Source organism: Scardinius erythrophthalmus (assembly GCF_964197995.2).
Source record: "Scardinius erythrophthalmus genome assembly, chromosome: 4".
NCBI lineage: Eukaryota > Metazoa > Chordata > Actinopteri > Cypriniformes > Leuciscidae > Scardinius > Scardinius erythrophthalmus.
The window spans coordinates 3,460,101-3,479,887 of record NC_138224.1 but is presented as its reverse complement, the minus strand read 5'-3'; the positions used below and the strand labels follow the sequence as shown (position 1 = coordinate 3,479,887).

Here is a 19,787-nt window from a genome sequence, read left to right as displayed (position 1 = left end):
TTGCAAGTCAAGTCTAATGAACATAAAAGAGTTTCCCCCTCCTGTGGTGATTTTAGTGAATTACACCATTCCAAGTCAAGTCTAATGAACATAAAAGAGTTTCACCCTCCTGTGGTGATTTTAGTGAATTACACCGTTACAAATCGAGTGTAATGAACATAAAAGAGTTTTTCCCTCCTGTGGTGATTATAGTGAATTACATCGTTGGAAATCGAGTCTAATGAACATAAAAGAGTTTCGCCCTCCTGTGGTGATTTTAGTGAATTACACCGTTACAAATCGAGTGTAATGAACAAAAAAAGTGTTTCACCGTCTGCTATGCTTAATGTGCAACTATGCATTTTTTTTTTTTAGAAACTTTATTAACTTTTCCTACCATCTATGCTGATTCGATTACTAAACCTAATATTACCTGTAAGATATTTTACCAGCATGTCAGGTGTTTTACTGGCTAATTTATATATATATATATATATATATATATAAAAAGTAAAATAGTTGTTGTATGTCTGTGTCAATAAAGTAGCCTATGTAAATGCTACAATATAAACTGCATATAACTCTTTGTCTACAGTTGTAAATCAGAAAGGCAGTTTTACAACACTAAGTTACAGACAAAACAAAAGCAATCTCGATGTAACAGACTTTTACATCTTTAACAGCAGTAATCTGTCATGTATTGTTCATATTAGGATCCCATTACAGTTATTAAACAGTCCTATTAAAACATTTCTTGGGTGATTTTTATGACGCCTGCAAATACATATTTTAGTATAAATTATTGCCCCCATTTCTCTGTTGAACATTTACTCGTTGTATAGACATCTCTACTCTGTTATGATCACAGTGAGAAGTGTGGAAGATATTTGATTGGTGGAGAATTAGCTATCAGTTCAATCGATTTAAGAAAATCTGTGTTTTGAACAAACCTGCATAGTGTTATATCTGTTCTAGAATAGGCTTTCTGCCGAAACCCTAAGGTTTAAGGTTTTAGCTGGTCTCCCAGTCTGGTTTAAGATTGGTTTTGGCCACTTGTTTTAGCTGGCCAGTCTGGGAAACCAGCTACTTCCAGCTTAAACCAGCCAACCAGCCCAGACTGGTTTTAGCTGGTTTTTTTCTGCATCATAATATGTCATAAGTCATTTTGATACAGACTTTAATGATAATTAGACTATTAGAGCATCGGTCATTTGTTCATATAATAAACAATAAAGCTTTTCTCTAAAACTGGGGTGAATCTACAAACACCATTGTTTTAACTGTGAACAGAAAACGACAAAGAACACTTAAAAGATCATTAAAAAACTATACACCTAAAGGAAGTATTTTAGAAGATCTTTTTATCCCTATTATTTTTCTGTTTGAGTCTCCTCCATGTGACTCAGATCAACACATTTATCTGTCTGACTCTTACCCCAGTTCATTTGATTTGATCAGCTAGGCCTACCTGTAGACTCTAAGTTTATCTACTGGTTTAGATGCTGACAAAATCCCTGATTTGTTTTAAAATATATCAAATACAATACACGTTGTGCCTTCTCCCCAACGACTGCCACTTTGAGTTTGGTGTTTCTGGTATTAATGCTGCTGATACACTTGTTGACCACAAGAGGGAGCCGGTCATCACCTGTTTTTCATCTGTCTTACATTAACGTAATAAACTCTGAGTTTTCTTATTATGAGTTTAAAAAGGTTAAAGTAAACTAGACGTTTAAGAACTGAGTCAGTAACCCAACTTGAAGTGGTTTTCAGTCTGTTGCTGGTGAGACACGACTCGTCTGGTAGAAACTGGTGCAGTTTGTCATTCGCTCCTCTACGGGCGTAAGCGCTTCACGTTCATGACTGCGTTTGATCCTTGTCAACAACTTGATGACACCTGATGTCCGTTCTGACCGTTTTACAGTCATAAAAGTACAGATCCTGCAGATGACAGCTCAGTGACAGTGTCACTCAACAGCACATATTCCAGCCCATCAGCAAAATCAACTGACACACACTTTGCGATAATGGGGGAAATCGACAATGTCACGCGACTCACCTGTAAGTAACTTTACGCTTAAGTGCTTTTCTCTTGTAAAGTCACTATCACGGATTATATAACAGTCCTCATTTGTATTTAAGTTGTTAATTAAGTTAGTTTTGGTGTATTATTCTTCTGATATCAAATCAGTTTGCTGGAGTCACTGGTTGATGCTGCTCGACTGTTTACACGATGCTCTATTTCTCAACTCACTTGTCAGACCTTTAGAAGAACAAATTAATCAGTAATTGTTGCTTTACCTTTATACTGTAAATCTAGGTGATTCCTATAAAGCTTATAAAGTAGAATAATAAGCAGTAGGGCTTTTTATTTGCTGATGTTGTGGTGTCACTCTAGGTAACAGTCTAATGGTCCTTACGAAAATTAACCATGGTTTTACTAAAAAATAAGGTTATTGTAAAACCAGATAACCACATATTACCCATGGTTTTGCTACACTTACCATAGTTTAACTTTTATACACATTGTAGGCTAATCAATCTGCCAAAAAACAACAACATGGTTAGCTAGCCTAGTTAGCTATACTTTTACTATAACAAAACCATGGTTAATTGGACACTTTAACTATAATATAGCTATAAATATTATATAGTTTTGTAGTTAAATAAAAACTGTAGTTTTACATAAGTTATTTAAATTCTATTAACAAAAAAAAAACCCTGTGTTTTTGTTTTTTGGGCTTAAAATGTGTACAATTGAAAGTTTGAATATGCACTTATGGAGCGATGCCTTTGTTTATTAATGTCTTTCCCTGCAGAATGTGGGATGTGTTTGGACTGTTATACTCAGCCAGAAGAAGCGTGTGGACAGACAGTCACTATAATGATGGGCGTCTGCTCAAGCAAAGGTAATGATTATGTCATTATTTCCTGTTACTGATGAAAAAGAAAGCTTGAGGACCGAATGAATGTGCTTCGTAGGGTAGTCAATACCTACAGTTGTGGTTAGAATTATTGGCGTCCCTGGTAAATATGATCAAAGATGGCTGCAAAAATAAACATACATTGTTTATCCTTTTGATCTTTCATTAAAAAAAAAATCACAAAAATCTAGCCTTTCATTGAAGTTAAAGAATTGAAAGTGAGGGGGGAAATCACATTGTGATGTTTTTTTCCAAAATACATTGGCCAAAATTATTGGCACCCCTAGAATTTGTTATGAGTATCTCTGAAGTATATTCCCATTAATATTTAATTTTTTTAGCACACCAGAATATATGTAAATATGAGGAAACACAAATGGCAAATTCGCTTAATCGTCCATTACACTGAGTAAAACCAAAGAATATAGTTCTGATGTGCAACAAAGATTGTTGAGCTTCACAAACTAGAATGTGACTGTAAGAAAATGGCTAAAGAATAGAAAATTCCCGTTTCCACCATCAGGGCAATAATTAAGAGCTAAAGATGTTACGAATCAGCCTGGAAGAGGACGTGTGTTTATATTGTCTTAATGCACAACGAGGGGGAAAGTTTGAGTGGCCAAAGTCTCTCCAAGGATCACAACCTGAGAATTGCAGAGATAAGTTGAGTCTTGGGGTCAGAAAGCCTAAAAGTATATATCAAACAACCTCTTCATCACCCTATGATGTTTGGGAGGGATTCAAGAAAAATCCTCCTCACTAATCCAAAAACGAGCTCCAGAATATTCAATTGTCAGATTGTCAGACACGACGGGACTGGATTCTGTGGTCAGATGAAACTATACAAAAGAGTTTTTTGGGTTTGGTGCAAACAGGGATAAAAAGTACCCCATGTCCACGGTTAAATTCCCTGCTGGATCTTTAATGCTGTGGGCCTATTCTTTTTTGCTGGAGGTCCTGGACATCTTGTTCAGATACATGGTTTCTAGCAAATACCAAAAGCTAAAAAATCTAAACCTGACGGCCTAGAAATCTTATAATGGGCCGTGGTGGGATCTCCATCAGGACAACAATCCAAAACAAACATCAAAATCAACACAAAAATGTGTCACTGACCACAAAATGACCATCCCAGTCCCCTGACCAGTAGCGCACCAACATAGATCTGGGAATCTGAAGGATCTGGAGAGATTCTGTATGGAGAAATGGTCTCTGATCAGAAAGTGTTTAATAAAATGGTGCGTATTTTGGAGAAAAACATTAATTTCATAATGTGTGTTTCCCCCACTTTCAATTTCTTTTTACTTTAATGAAACGATAGCACATTTTTGAATGAAAGATCAAAAGGATAAACTATGAAGATTTAGCCTATTTTTTACAGCCATCTTTGATCATATTTGCCGGGGCAGGGCCGGATCTACCATATGGGCAATCTGGGCACGTGCCCAGGGGCCCTTGCGCAGAGAGGGGCCCTCAGTGATCGGAGTTTTTTTTTTTTTTTTTTGTGCGCCACGTACGCTGCTACATAAAAATAGTATACACAAGGCTTGGCCTCGATCTTGATAATTATCCAATCAGAATAAAAAAAAAGTGTATATTACATTATGATCTCTTATTCATGCAAATGCATTTAAACAATTCATGTGCGATAAGACAAAAGTGTGACTGTGACACACACACAGACACAGAAAGATGCGCGCACACACCAGTATCATGCGCACAGACAAAACGCTAGGCTACAGTTATCTTTCGTGTTTGAACTTACAATAACACACACAATTATGCCAAAATGTCCGTTTTGTCGAGTATCTTCATAACATAAGAGCTGTCTTATGATGAATGTGAAGAGTTGTGAGAGAATGAGGCGCGTGTGAGATCCGCATCTCCGTCAGCTGGTCTTAAAGAGACAGCAGCCAATAAAGCTTTCTGTCAGTAAAGTTAATCAAAGAACAAAAAGAACAGAGAAAAGGACTCACTGCTGTTGACTAAAGTTTTTTTTTTTTGCTATAATAAGGATTAGTCTATATTTAATTTATAATGTATGCAGTGCAGTTTGATAACTTTATTCAATTTCGGTATATGTCCTAGGTCTACCTGTTAGACACGCACAGCTAAATATGACATTTATTTTTAACTCTTGTATTATTGAGACAAATAACAATATTTGATTTTTACATCTTTTTATTTTAATTTGAAAACACAGTGCATTTAGTTGTTGTTTCTAGTTTGAGTTGAGAAATAGGATACAAATTTCAGCATTATCATTAATCTGTGTGTGCGTTTTACTTGAGAAATAAGCAAGTTAACTCATGAAACCATTTGTTTACTATATCGCAATTACATATCGCAATATCGACCTCAATAATCACAATATGACATTTTCCACAAATCGTGCAGCCCTACTTTTCAGAAATTTTTTTTGTATCATTGTCTTGTGAACTAGTATGCGCTTCAGTGCCCTGGGGATACTAATCCAGCCTTGGCCAGGGGTGCCAATAATTCTGACCACAACTGTAAGTGAAAGTTCAACTAATAATTGTCATCGTTTTCTCACCCTCGTGTTGTTTCAAACCAGTATGACTCTTCTGTGGAACATAAAAAAAGATACTTTGAGAAATGTGTCATTGACTAGACTATTATTATTATTATTATTATGATTATTATGTCCAAAAATCAGAGAAAAGGCCTTAATCGCTTTAAGATGTTTACATGACACAAGCAAACCTCTTCACTTCTGTTTAAAATACAATTTTCTTTATTCTGATTATTCACTAAGAATTGTGGTTATTTTTACCGCCATTATTCACATACCCCAGTGCAGAGCACAAATGATAAACTCATCATCTACTTGCGTTAGATGCAAAACACATTTCTATGATGTATTGGATTTTGACTGTGATGCGCCTAAATGTCTTCATGTCAATGTTTTTGACCAACAATACACAACATTACATTCGTGTCACGCAATGTTGTCAACATGAACTCAGTTTCTTCAGCACCCCAAAAATGTGACGCTGCCTCCTGTTGCTTTGGTTACTAATCTGTGCGTGACATCTCACTAGTGTCCATCACAAGCACATGCACACTTTGGTCAGAGTGGAATAGATGCGATTGAAGGGTTTAGAGGCATACGCCGCATATTTTACTACAATTATTGTTACTACAATTATGAGCTTAATTGCTTTAATTTGATCAAAGAATTGTTTACATGAGGTTAAGTTTAATTGCAATATTCCCTAAATCTCATTATAATCGCATTATTAGGGTGCCTGTAAAAGTAGTAATTGTTTTATTTTCTCCATCCAATAGAAGTCAGTGGTCATTAAAACCCATTGAAACAAAAATATCTTCTTTTGTGTTCGACGTCATGCAGGTTTATGATGACATGAGCAAATGATGACAGAATTCACATTTTTGGGTGAACTTTCAGTAACTGTTTAGTAAGTTTTATTTACTGTCCTACTACAACACATTGAGAACCGGATGGAGAGATTGTAAAACATGTTTTTTTGCGTCCCCAGAATCACAGAGACCAGAGGCCATAACCTTGACTTCTACCGCATGTGAGTCACACAGCATTCATTCAGCAGTGAAAGCTGATGAACACAGTTGAGTTCAGTAGTGTGGAGCACAACATACACCACATTAATAATAAGGCATCAAGTAATGCAGTGTGAAAAAACATACACACTACAATTTTCTTTCTATTCAGTGTTCTTATAGTTTGTGGCATGAAACGCATGAATGTAATTAGAAGTATCATCACAACAAAACTGCGAAGTTTGATCAAGCCAAACATGAGTATTATTGATATTGAGCACTTGCAACGCCAAGGGAAAGCATGAACTGATATAATGTAAATGTGTAGCTTGCAATGCAATGTAAGTCGCTTTGGATAAAAGCGTCTGCCAAATGCATAAATGTAAATTACTGAAGTATAATTTTTGAATTTGTTTCACATTGTAGTTTTAGACACATTTACACCCGTCAGGATGTTTCTATGAACTGAAGTGATGCAGTTTACACAACCGGAAGTGATGCAGTTAATAGAAACATCCTATTGTGGTCAAACTTACTGAAATTATTTTTTTACTTTAATTTTTTTTTTTTTTTTTTTTTTTTTTTTTTTTTGCTGTGTATGTGCACTGCTGATGAATGTATATATGTCAATTGACATTTATTAAGTTTTAGACAATTTTAAATTCTGTTTTTAAAGATTTTTTGCACTTTTTTTTTTCCAAAATGTCTGCAATTGCTTTTCCTCAAAGTATAGAAACAAACAGCTCTTGATCTGAGATGCTGATGGTCCAGCGGTCAGAGCTTATGGTGTGAGAGCTAAACCTGACGTGGGAGACCAGGGTTCGAATCACCATTCTGCTGTTCCTCTTAATGGGAGTGAAGATTTTTGGGGAAAAAATGGGATTTTTTTAATAATAATAATAAAAAAAAAAAACGATTTTTATAAAAAAAAAAAATTAATAAAAAAAAAAAAAATGTAAAAGCTTTTTTTCCCCTTCTTTGCTCCTCCTCCTCTTCTCTTCTCTTCTCTTCTCTTCTAGTCCTGCCTTCATCTCCTCTCAGCTCTGTGTTATCGCCCCAGATTTGTCCGAGTCTCTGTGTTACCGCCGCAGGTTTGTCTGCCGGCTCGAGTCTGTCACTGTTGTGTAGCTCGTCTGTTTTACCGCCCCAGGTACTTTAGCCAGTTAGTCCGTGTTTCAGTTGTTCTCAGTTTTCTGTGAGCCTCAGGTCTCCATCTTTTCCGCCACACCTCTTGTCTGGTGTACTGCCCCAGGTACTTTGCTGTTGCCTCAGCTTTCTTTTCTCATGTTCCCCACATGATGAGGTGGGGTTTGAACCCATGCCTCTATCGCAGCCTTGTCCGCAACCAACGTGTGTTTAGCCATTAGTGCCATTGTGGCTTTCACACTGAGAGACGCTGTTTGGGGCAGTTTGTCTGATTTAATGACAACAATTAAACCTTAGCAATAGTGGGGCTCGAACCCAGGACTCCAAGATTAAAGCCCAACAGTTTATCATCTGAGCCACTGAGTCTCAGGTGTCGATGGGTGTTTCGGATGGTGTTTTATCGAGACCTTCGTGTTATATAATAGAAAAAGCTTTCGCTGGGTTTGAACCCATGTTTTCATTGCAGTATTATCTGCAGATAATGTGTGTTTAACCACTGCACCATCATGGCTCTCATGTTCAATCAGGCAGTTTGGGTCATCTTTTTGGATGTACAATGTAACGCATGTAAAAGGGGGATTTGAACTCGTGACTCCAAGATTAAAACGCAACGCTTTATCTCCTGAGCCACTGAGTCTGAGATACTGATGTGTGTGTTGGGCTGAGATTTATTAAGGGCTTTGTTTTCTATGACGAAAATATTAGAAATTGCAGGACTTGAACCAGAAACTCATTGTATGACAGGCAAGTGTTTTACCACTGAGCCACAGATTTTTTAAGGGCTTTTGATTACAGAAATATATAGTGAAAATATTAGTAATGGGTAATAAATTTAATATAAGCAATAGTGGGATTCAAACTCAGGACTCCAGGATCTATAAAAGAACGCTTTACCGCTTGAGCCACTGAATCAGAAGAGAAAACTGATGTTTTGGATGGGTTTTTCTTGAGAGCTTTGTGTTAAATAATGGGAAAAATGTTTGCTGGGTTTGAACCCATGTCTTCATCGCAGTATTATCAGCAGATAATGTGTGTTTAACCACTGCACCATCATGGCTCTCCCGTTTGATTAAGGAAATATGGATCATCTTTTTGGATGTACGATGTAACGCATGTAAAAGGGGGATTTGAACTCGTGACTCCAAGATTAAAACGCAACGCTTTATCTCCTGAGCCACTGAGTCTGAGATACTGATGTGTGTGTTGGGCTGAGCTTTATTGAGGGCTTTGTTTTCTATAATGAAAATATTAAAAATTGCAGGACTTGAACCAGAAACTCATTGTATGACAAACAAGTGTTTTACCACTGAGCCACAGATTTTTTGGGAAAAATGCAGTGAAAATATTAGTAATGGGTAATAAATTTAATATAAGCAGTAGTGGGATTCAAACTCAGGACTCCAGGATCTAGAACTGAACGCTTTACCGCTTGAGCCACTGAATCAGAAGAGAAAACTGATGTTTTGGATGTTTTTTTCTTGAGAGCTTTGTGTTATATAATGAAAAAATTTTTGGGACTTCATCCAAGCTGGTTCAATTCAGTTGATTTTTAGTTTATCTACAGCATTAATGTAAGCAATAGGGAGATTCACAGGAAACTTGTGTTTTATTTTCTGAAGCCACTAAGCTTTTTTTGGTCAGTTTGCATTTGGAAACAGTCTTGATGCACTTTGTTGGATATAATGTCCACAATTAAACACAAGCAAAAAAGAGACTCAAACTCAGGATGCTGAGATTGAAACACAACGCTTTCTCTCCTGAGCCACTGAGACTGCAGAGGTGAGGAGCGTTTTCAACAGGTTTGATCCAGAGCTTTGTGTTAAATGATGAAGAACTTCAGCAAATGTTGGGCTTGATCCAGAACTTTCTGGTTCAAAGGGGAGACAACTATCCACTGAGCCACAGAGCCTGAGATGCACTGATGATGTTTTTAAGGTCAATTTGATCTTAACTTAGGTTGAGGAAAAGATGTTCATCGTGTTTGTGGGATTTGATCACAGGTCTCTGTCCCAGTGTTGTGCTTTAAAGACACTCGTTTACCCATTACACCACTGAGTTTCAGTTAATAAATGTGCTTTATAATCACTTTATCTTGTCTGTAGTGTAAAAACAATGAAAAAAAAAGTCTCTATCACAGAGATTGTGTCGAACTCAGGGCTGGTTTGGTCTTTCACATTAGATTTAATTACTTTTTTCGTAGTTCAAACCTTAAGACATACTTTTTGTCATTGTGTAAAAATACTCAATTACAATATTGATAATCACTGATATTGCAAGGATTTATTATACTTCATTCATTAACTAAGTAAACAAAAAGATCTGTTTATACTGAGCTTATATCCAAGCTTGTAATTGTGCCCTCCTGTGGTGATTAGAGTGAATTACACCGGTGTAAATTGATTACAAGAAATATATGTAAGTATTTTGCCCCCCTGTGGTGAGATTGTGAATTATTTTGAGTCTAATGAGCAAGTGTAAAATGCGCTACACTTCTGCAAGAGGGTGAGAGCAGAAAAACATATGAACTGCCAATCAGAACTATTTACACTATCGATGTTCCGTCCTGTCTTCTGTTCAAATAAATATATTTGCAAATAAGTCAAAACACTTTGGCTTATTTGTGCTGAATTTTGTGAATTACAAGTCCAATGAATTTAAATGTGTTGTGCCCTCTTGTGGTGATTTTAGTGAATTACACCATTGCAAATTGAGTCTAATGAACATAAAAGTGTTTCGCCCTCCTGTGGTGATTTTAGTGAATTACACCGTTGCAAATTGAGTCTAATGAACATAAAAGTGTTTCACCCTCTTGTGGTGATTTTAGTGAATTACACCATTGCAAATTGAGTCTAACTAACATAAAAGTGTTTCACCCTCTTGTGGTGATTTTAGTGAATTACACCATTGCAAATTGAGTCTGATGAGCATAAAAGTGTTTGGCCCTCCTGTGGTGATTGTAGTGAATTACACCATTGCAAGTCAAGTCTAATAAACATAAAAGTGTTTCACCCTCCTGTGGTGATTTTAGTGAATTACACCATTGCAAATCGAGTCTTATGAACATAAAAGTGTTTTGCCCTCCTGTGGTGATTTAAGTGAATTACACCATTGCAAATTGAGTCTAATGAGCATAAAAGTGTTTCACCCTCCTGTGGTGATTTTAGTGAATTACACCATTGCAAATCGAGTCTAATGAACATAAAAGTGTTTCGCCCTCCTGTGGTGATTTTAGTGAATTACACCATTGCAAATCGAGTCTAATGAGCATAAAAGTGTTTCGCCCTCCTGTGGTGATTTTAGTGAATTACACCATTTCAAATTGAGTCTAACTGTGCGTTCACACCGGATGCGAAAATGCGTCAAAATTCGCGCCTGCCGCGTCTAGTTAAACGCTTGACCACTTTGTGTGCATTCGCGTGTCAAGAGCGAAATTGACGCGCGTAAAATCAAAAGTTTGAATCAAAATTTACGCGCGTCAGAGGCGAAAGTTTCAAAACCTGTTGGCGGCCATCTTTTTTTAGATGTTTATCGAGCATTAGCATTAGCATTAATCGAGAGAGTCACCGCTCGTATATGCTCTGGAGAGCAGAAACAGCAGCGTAGTGGACATCGTCGCTGTTCTCGGGTCCACCAAACCCTCCGGAGGGTTTCAGGGGTTTCACAATTTGCTCCAGGAGGTAGGTTTGGTGGACCTAACGGTGAGGACGCTGACGAGGAAAGCGTAGGCCGTATAAGCCTCGGCCTCGAGTGGTGGTTGCTGCCTGACGAGCCCGCGCTGTACAGCCCGGCGCGAGGTTCACCCTCGCCCGCACCTAATCTGTGATTTATTTTTGTTTTGATAATAAATGGAGCTGCAGCAGCCTTCAAAAATGAAACCTGTCCTGTGATTTTTTTTTTTATACACTAAATTGTGTTTGTTGTCTTTACATTAGATTAATAATGTTTCATATAATCTAGAATAGATATGGAATAAATAGCATTCAATACAAAATGAGTATCTCTCATATATTGAAATCGAGTTTTATGTTTTTATTTGCTTTATTGTGCATTTTAGTCATATTACAAAATAATTTATTGAGGCCAAACATAAAATAACATTATAAACTGTCACTTCACCACGTGACAGCAGCATGCAAGCAGGCTCCTGATTGGTTAACGCGGCGCGAATTGACGCAGAAGTTCAGATTTTTCAACTCGGGCGGCAGACGCGAATTCGCGTCAAACGCGTGAATGCACAAATAGCACTAATAAAATCATTCGCGCGTCAAGTTCGCGCGAATGACGCGAATTGAGCGTCTGGCGCGTTACGCGCGAATGATTTTATTCTATTCTACCGCGCCGCGCTAAACGCCTCATTCGCGCCGCAGGAATTTTTTACGCGCGTAACGCGTCTTTGCATTGACTTAACATTGAAATGACTCGCGCCTGACGCGCTAAACGCGTCCGGTGTGAACGCACCATAATGAGCATAAAAGTAGTCGCCCTCCTGTGGTGATTTTAGGGAATTACACCGTTGCAAAAATTACACCGTTGCAAATTGAGTCTAATGAACATAAAAGTGTTTCAGCCTCCTGTGGTGATTTTAGTGAATTACACCGTTGCAAATCGAGTCTAATGAACATAAAAGTGTTTCAGCCTCCTGTGGTGATTTTAGTGAATTACACCGCTGCAAGTCAAGTCTAATAAACATAAAAGTGTTTCAGCCTCCTGTGGTTATTATTATTTTTTTTTGTAAATTGCATCGTTGCAAATCAAATTGAATGAACATAAAAGTGTTTTGCCCTCCTGTGGTGATTTGTGTGAATTACACCGTTGCAAATCGAGTCTAATAAACATAAAAGTGTTTCGCCCTCCTGTGGTTATTATTATTTTTTTTGTAAATTGCATCGTTGCAAATCAAATTGAATGAACATAAAAGTGTTTTGCCCTCCTGTAGTGATTTGTGTGAATTACACCGTTGCAAATCGAGTATGATAATCGTGTTGGATCAGCTCTGAAATCTAATAACTTTAAGAAAAATGGAGAGACAAAATAAATTAATTATCAGATTATCACATTTCACACAAAATTCACAAAATAAGTTTTTATTATTCACTGAGAAGCTTTCATTCTTGTTATTCATCATCATTTCCCCATGCATGGTTGTTTTCTGTTCTTTTGACCATTTCTGTATTTTCTTAGTAATTATAAACATTATAGTATAATCTTTTTTTGCTGATAAACATTTATATTCGATTATATGCGCATTCATTGTTGTCTGTTTAATCATGACATGATCGACAAGAGCTCGTGCATGACGCAAAGCGCGCGCTCTAATGACGTCACTCGAGTGAGACAGCAGTACTGCTGTGTTTGTCCGTAGTTAGTTAAGTTTTCCTGAATTGTGTCGTTCGTCTGAAATTTCCGTGAAGATTTTCTTTATACGTAGGTGAGATGCAAAACAGTTCGCCTTTCTGCTTCTGTGGGTAGTGTCATGTTTTCTTTTTATCTGCTTTTGAGTTTTGAGTCTTGCTCAATGTTCGTTTCCTGTTCGATCGTATATTTACATGTAATATGCATTATAACACTTAAGCATTTGAACTACATATACAAAATTATCTGCAGTGCGTTCTACTAACGGCACTATATTGAGATATTATTATTATTATCTATAATGTTTTGTGACTGTGTATGTTAAAATGATTAGTGTGTAAAAAAAACATGAGGCGTATATGCTTCCTGGTATTGAGTCAAACACAGTGTCAAAGTGTGTGTAAGTGGAAGAGACAGGAGGAATGTCATTGAACAAGACCTTTGATCCGAGCATAATGCCATAAGAAGATTAACTGAGATTAATAACAGCCTTGATTAGTAAGGAATTATGCATTTGTTTTTTCAGTTGTTGATAATCTGGTACAGCATTTTCTAAACTTACATTAATGTATAAATAAAATACTTTTTAAATTTCTTTATTACATTTTTTGTCATGCAGCTGAAACAAAATGACGTTGCAGTGGACTGCGGTTGCTTCCTTCCTGTATGTGGAGATTGGTGTCCTTGTCATCTTCTGTCTACCCTTCGTCTCTCCGCAAAGGTAAAATATTCCAGAGCAACGAGCCCGTCTAATCCATTTGTATGTTTGCCGTTGTCCACTTGCTCTTACTGATGTCCACGTTTGCAGATGGCAGAGGATCTTCAAATGGAGCATCTGGGACCGTCTTTCCCAGTTCTGGAACAAAGGCTTTCTCACCATGATAGTAATCCTCATTGTTCTCTTTCTTGGTATGTCATGTTCTGTATTTAATGCCATGTCTTAAAGTGAGATTAGAAATGACCCAAATGAATCCATCTGTGCTGTAATCTGCTGCAGACGCCCTGCGTGAGGTGAGGAAGTACTCGAACGCTGACCAAGCCAAAGACGCCAAACTGCACCCCAACATGTTTGACCACATGCACATGAAGCTCTTCCGAGCCCAGAGGAACCTCTACATCTCTGGCTTCTCGCTCTTCCTGTGGCTGTACGTGAGTTTACACTGGGGGTGGGAGAAAAAAATCGATTCATCGATGCATCGCGATTCTCTCTCCAACGACTCTGGATCGATTCTGAGAATTTCAGAATCGATTCTGAACTTAGTTTTTAACCAGATATGCGATGACGCTGAGTTTGCTTTAGAAACACCCGTAATCTGCTTTCTTCCAATTCCTCACACACATACAAACACCAATCAAACTTTCCGTAAAATTATCTTTCATAAGTTCGGAAAGGTTGAAGCAAATTACAAGGACATTCACAGGCTTCATTGCACAGGATGCGCTGTGAGAGACGCGCGCTTTGTTTGATGTTACGTTACACTTGAAGCGTGCTGTCTCGCCTTTCGGTATTTTCCTTACAAATGCTCTACGAAGTCATCATTTATGTGGTTTGGAATGCAGTGGACTTTCATATTTAAAATATGAACCTCACTAACATAAGGCTGCGTTCAATTTCAAATTTCAAATTCAATTTCGCTTTGTTTGTGTAGACTGCTCGCGCATGCGGCTGTGCGACTCCGTGTAAGTGATTTAATATACTTGTGCAAAATTAACGTAAACACAGCCAGTTATGTCTTAAGCGATTAAACGGACAGGAAAAAACACTTTACTTATTATTTCAAAAGAGATCCGTGCGTGAATGCAGCTTAATAGATATCTCGCAGTCTATGATGTCATAGTAAAAAACAACAGTAGGCTAAAGATGAAGAAAAATCACTCACAATTCTTGAATGGAAAACGTTCAGATAATCTTAAATAGGCCACTGAAAGCACTATTTATTTGTTTGTTATGTTTCTATGCTCCTCTTTATTATTTGCTACTTAGCCTACTTGTATGTTTTGAAGTTATATTAGTTTAAAATTCTTAACATACAACTGTTGTAATTTTTTTTTTTTTTATTTGTAATTTTTTTTACCTTACCTATGTAAACTAATGAATTAATAGGGAGCGGAGGGGGGAGGAGTAGATAAAGAATCATTCTGGAATTGGATCAGATCGTGAGGTGACTAAAGATTTCCACCCCTAACATTTACATACTGTGAATCGTTTTTTTGAATCGAGAATCGTTTTTGAATCGAAAATCGATTTTGAATTCAATCTTGGGCCTAAAAATCGAAATCGAATCGAATCGTGACATTTTCTGAATCGTGCACCCCTAGTTTACACGTATGACATCGACCGCTGGCACCTTGTCTTGTGATATTGACCTTATATTGGTGCTCTTTCTCGCAGTGTCATGAGGAGAGTCATCACTCTGATTAACCAGTTGGCCGTGGCCCTCGGCACCAGTGCTGCTCTGCAGACTCAGGCTGAAAGCGCCAACAAAGCTGCCAAGAAATACATGGAGGACAATGAGATGCTCAAACAGGTTAAAAGCCTTTACCTCATTTTGTGTTCCCAGTCTGATTATGCTATATTAGCACTAAATACCGGGTGAATCTGATTGATCATAGGCCTCGTTGATCTGAGCTTATGCACCTCCGGCCCTGTTAACACCTGGTATTAAGATGTGTTTTCATCAATCCGATCACAAGTGGACGACACTTAATACAGGTGTAAATGGGGTCTAAAACGAACCTTATATCTGTAAGATGAAATAAAAAAAAATACTAAAGATATTGTTTGATAAGTGCGATCTCTGATTGTAGTCCTTGAAAACCAAAAAAACAGTGCTAGAAAGTCCTGGAATTTCTTTTTACAGTATCTGACTTCTGCTTTTTGTAGCAGTCCCTCAGTGTGTTTATTCATGCTCATGAGGAGGAATTAAATCAATGTGTGTGGCGTTTGGGTCTTGACAGATCCTTCTAAAAGACCCTTGAGTAACAGAAGGACAAACCGTTGTCTTCCTCAGGCACTGGTGGATCCTAAAGGAGAAGGAGGGAAGAAACAAGATACAGAAGAGAACAAACTCCTGAAGAAAGAGGTGCAGAGACTGACAGAGGAGCTGAAGAGCAGCGCAGATGGTGAGCACAGGCCTTACACTCAACACTGATCCTAGATTACACTTACAATCAAATGAATCATCTGGAAAACAGCAGCTCTGTCAGTTACAGCCGTTTGCTTTTCTGTAGCTCTGAAAAAGTCCAAGTCGGATTTAGATGCCATGAAGAAACAAACTGAAGGACTAACCAAAGAGTACGACCGTCTCCTTCAAGAGCACCAGGAGCTTCAGGTAAGACCAACCGTATGATATTAGACAAGCAAACATGAACTAAAACCATAAATATATGATATTAGACAAGCAAACATTAACTAAAACCATAAATATATGATATTAGACAAGCAAACATGAACTAAAACCATAAATATATGATATTAGACAAGCAAACATTAACTAAAACCATAAATATATGATATTAGACAAGCAAACATTAACTAAAACCATAAATATATGGATTTAGTTACTAACACTTTATTTTACTGTGTCCTTTATACGTATGTTAGATGTACCAGTAAGTTATGCATAATTACATGCAACTAACCCTAAACCAACCCCTATTCCAAACTCTATAAGAACACATTTATAATTAATATCACTCAGTACCTAAATATATAATTACACTGTAACACAGACTCCTTAGAATAAAGTGCAACCAAGTATTCATTACTTGACGTAAACATTAACTGTAATAAAATAAAATGGTTGCCAATGCAACATTGTCATTTTCTTCTAGAAGTACTAAAATAACCTTAAAAATGAATATTAAAAAAGTAATAAGTATAATTACTAAAATGAAAACAATATAAAAACAATCATTCAAAAAAAATATTGACAAACTATGACAGAATCTTGCTAAGATGCTAAGATAAAATGCAAAGTAGTATTGGAAGATATTTTAAATTATATTGTTTTGCTTGTTTTAAACAACAATACTGTATGAATACTTCCATGCTTCAACCTTCAAAATATTAAAGGGGGGGTGAAATGCTCATTTTCACTCAATCTCCTGTTAATCTTGAGTACCTATAGAGTAATATTGCATCCTTAATATCTCCAAAAAGTCTTTTGTTTTATTATATTTTTAATTGAAAGATTGGCTGTACCGAGTCTTTCCGGAAAAAAACGAGCGGCTGGGGGCGGGCCGTGTGGGCGAAGCTAAAGCTGTGCTAACGCGCCGAGCTAACAACACACAGAGACATTTGTTCAACAGTTTTACTCACCGTTCCAACGCACGACCGCGAACCTTTATCATTGCGACTGCTCGATCCTTAAGCATTAGACGATCTGCAAATCCGTCGATCTGGGCTTTGTTTATAAAACAATCATCGTCGAAATGCAGGGAACAATTGTCTTACACAACTCCGTTTATGCTCAGGAAAACAAACTCCATCCACGGGTTCCTTAACGCTGGGTTCTTTGGGAATCTGTGCAGGGTTGTCTTGCCCTGGCAACCAAAAACACACTTCTTTGGTGACATTGACTTCCCAAAAGCCGGGCAGGGCGCTTTGATGGCGAACTGCTTTCACTCTCTTGCTCTGGTCTACGAGTGATCTTACCGGAGAAGTGCCCTTAGGACCCATATAAGGAAATTCCGCTCTCTTACGTAAGACAGAGCCATACTCGGAAAAAACTTTCCGAAACTTGTGACAAACCGGAAGGAGTATTTTTGTTCCAAAAATACTCCTTCAAACGTACAACTTAGTTTTTGAAACTTTGTCCATGTTTAGCATGGGAATCCAACTCTTTACCAGTGTAAAAAACTCAGTATGCATGAAATAGCATTTCACCCCCCCCCTTTAAAATGAACAGTAGATGAGTAACAGTTTAGTAATTTATAAAATCAGACAAATACTGATGTTATATAGTCTCACCAAAATAGTGTGCATCCTGACAATATAGTTATTTGTGCTACGGAATATGACACAACCAAGAACAATACAAAATCCTTGTTAACAACTTTCCTTTATCTCTTTTCTAGAATCAGCCGGACAGCGGTGACAAAAAGGATAACTAGGCAAGTGGACACAATGGAAACCTGTATGATAATCACTCACCTGGTAGCATGACATGAAAACTGTTATGAGTTCTGAACCACCCATGACATCACATCCTGTCAGGTTACCTGCTCACCACACACACTTGTAGTAGCGGTTTGGCTTTGATGCACATCTCTATTGTTTTGATGTTCTGGCTGATGCGCTGTTTTTTAAGATCGTCTCCAAAAAACTGTATCCGCACACTCGTTTTAGTGAGGTTATTTAGTGAATAAGCCATATTGTTTGCATGTTGCTTTGCTTTACCTCATGTTGCTTTCATTCTCCTCTGCTCGATTCTCTCCCTCGTTTCATTTGAAAGTGCATATTGAACCAGGCTGTCGTGCAAGATCCAGAGACTTCCCACATGCCAACATGAGTCATAGCTGTAATATTAGGAACACTTCCTGAAGTGCTTTTCAAGCATATTTTTACAGCAATATCACCAACAAAAACAAGTTTGTTGACACAATGCATCAGATTGCAAGTGGAACATACATTACAAGCTGCGTTAGTCATTTAAATCAACTTTAATTAAGAAGAATAAAACCATATACACATGAACAACAGATAATAATAAGTAAATGCGTCACAGTGAGACCGTTTCCGGGCCGAGCAAACAGTCTGTTAGTGAGCGGTTAGTGTGTTTGTTCTGGAGTCTGGAGAGGTAGGTCAGTTACACCTGAGTTCAGTCACTGTTAGTTGTTGAACAAATGCAGACGCCACATATGAAGATTTCCCCGTCCAATAGAGATATCCATCTTTTTGAGTCCATTTGAGGTAGCTGTTTCTGTGCTATTGATGCTTAACAATTAAATCTCACAAAACATGTCCAGGCCTTATTTCACCATGAAATCAAACTATTTTATTGTTTCAATTAAGCACATTTTCCCTTCAGTTAAGTAAAAAAATATGTAATACATTGATTTGAGTGTAATGCAGTAATCTAATCTAATAAAAACAAATGCCCAGATGCATTACAGTAATTAAAATCAATTTCTTCATGCAAAATATAACTAGCAATTTTGATTTGAGGAGTAAATCTGACCTGGGCATGTTTTTTTTTTGTGTGTGGTTTACTCTGTTTTTGATGAAGTCTGAATATTTGACTTCATTGTTCACCTATTCTAGTCGCAGAACAACAACCAACATTTTACAATGAAAACATTTAGACTTATGGGAAGATTAAAAGACGGAAAATTACCCTGCGCTCTGAGGCATAAAAAAAGAGAGAAATCTGTCATCTAAATGTAATGTGATTTTTATTTTTTTTATTTACTAAGAATAAGCAGTCACCCACCATGTGGGTGTTCGAAACCATGCTGTTGATGCGCTGTTTATGATGCAAACATCTTCCACACTCGCTTCCTCGACAAAGGAGACAGGAACATTAGGAGAATACCTAAAATTGCTATGCAACTCTTTGATTAGAAATGTTATTTCTAGATTGTATGGTTGGCCGATTGCTGACTTGGTTTGAAATGTCTTAAAAGAGGAATTATTTATGCCTTTGCTGTAACGGTATCTTCCTGTCAAATGTGGTCAAATATAGCTTTTTTTTTATAATAATAATGTAATATTCTTCTAATGGGTGCAAAATCACCTGCTTAAGTGCCTCAGTGAGTTGTTTACATTTTGCTGTGATTGTATTATGACGATTAAAGTGAAGAACGGTACTGTTGTCATTGACGATTGTGCATCTTTCTTCGTTC

At 37.3% G+C, this 19,787-nt stretch overlaps 1 protein-coding gene across 3 annotated transcripts; it reads left to right on the top strand.

The window, feature by feature from the left end:
• The first annotated feature begins 1,705 nt into the window (after positions 1–1,705).
• Positions 1,706–19,760, top strand: bcap29 (B cell receptor associated protein 29). Of its 3 annotated transcripts, XM_081364318.1 has the most exons (10): positions 1,706–2,040; positions 2,799–2,888; positions 6,425–6,466; positions 13,561–13,662; positions 13,750–13,850; positions 13,939–14,086; positions 15,334–15,469; positions 15,953–16,064; positions 16,173–16,273; positions 18,021–19,760. In XM_081364318.1, the coding sequence occupies exons 4-10, from the start codon at positions 13,571–13,573 to the stop codon at positions 18,054–18,056; spliced, it is 726 nt and encodes a 241-aa protein (XP_081220444.1). In that variant the 5' UTR covers positions 1,706–2,040; positions 2,799–2,888; positions 6,425–6,466; positions 13,561–13,570; the 3' UTR covers positions 18,057–19,760. The 3 variants fall into 3 exon arrangements, with proteins under 3 accessions (XP_081220444.1, XP_081220442.1, XP_081220443.1); XM_081364316.1 differs by lacking the exons at positions 1,706–2,040; positions 2,799–2,888; positions 6,425–6,466 and adding an exon at positions 12,864–13,017; XM_081364317.1 differs by lacking the exons at positions 1,706–2,040; positions 2,799–2,888; positions 6,425–6,466 and adding an exon at positions 12,909–13,013.
• The last annotated feature ends 27 nt before the right edge of the window (positions 19,761–19,787 follow it).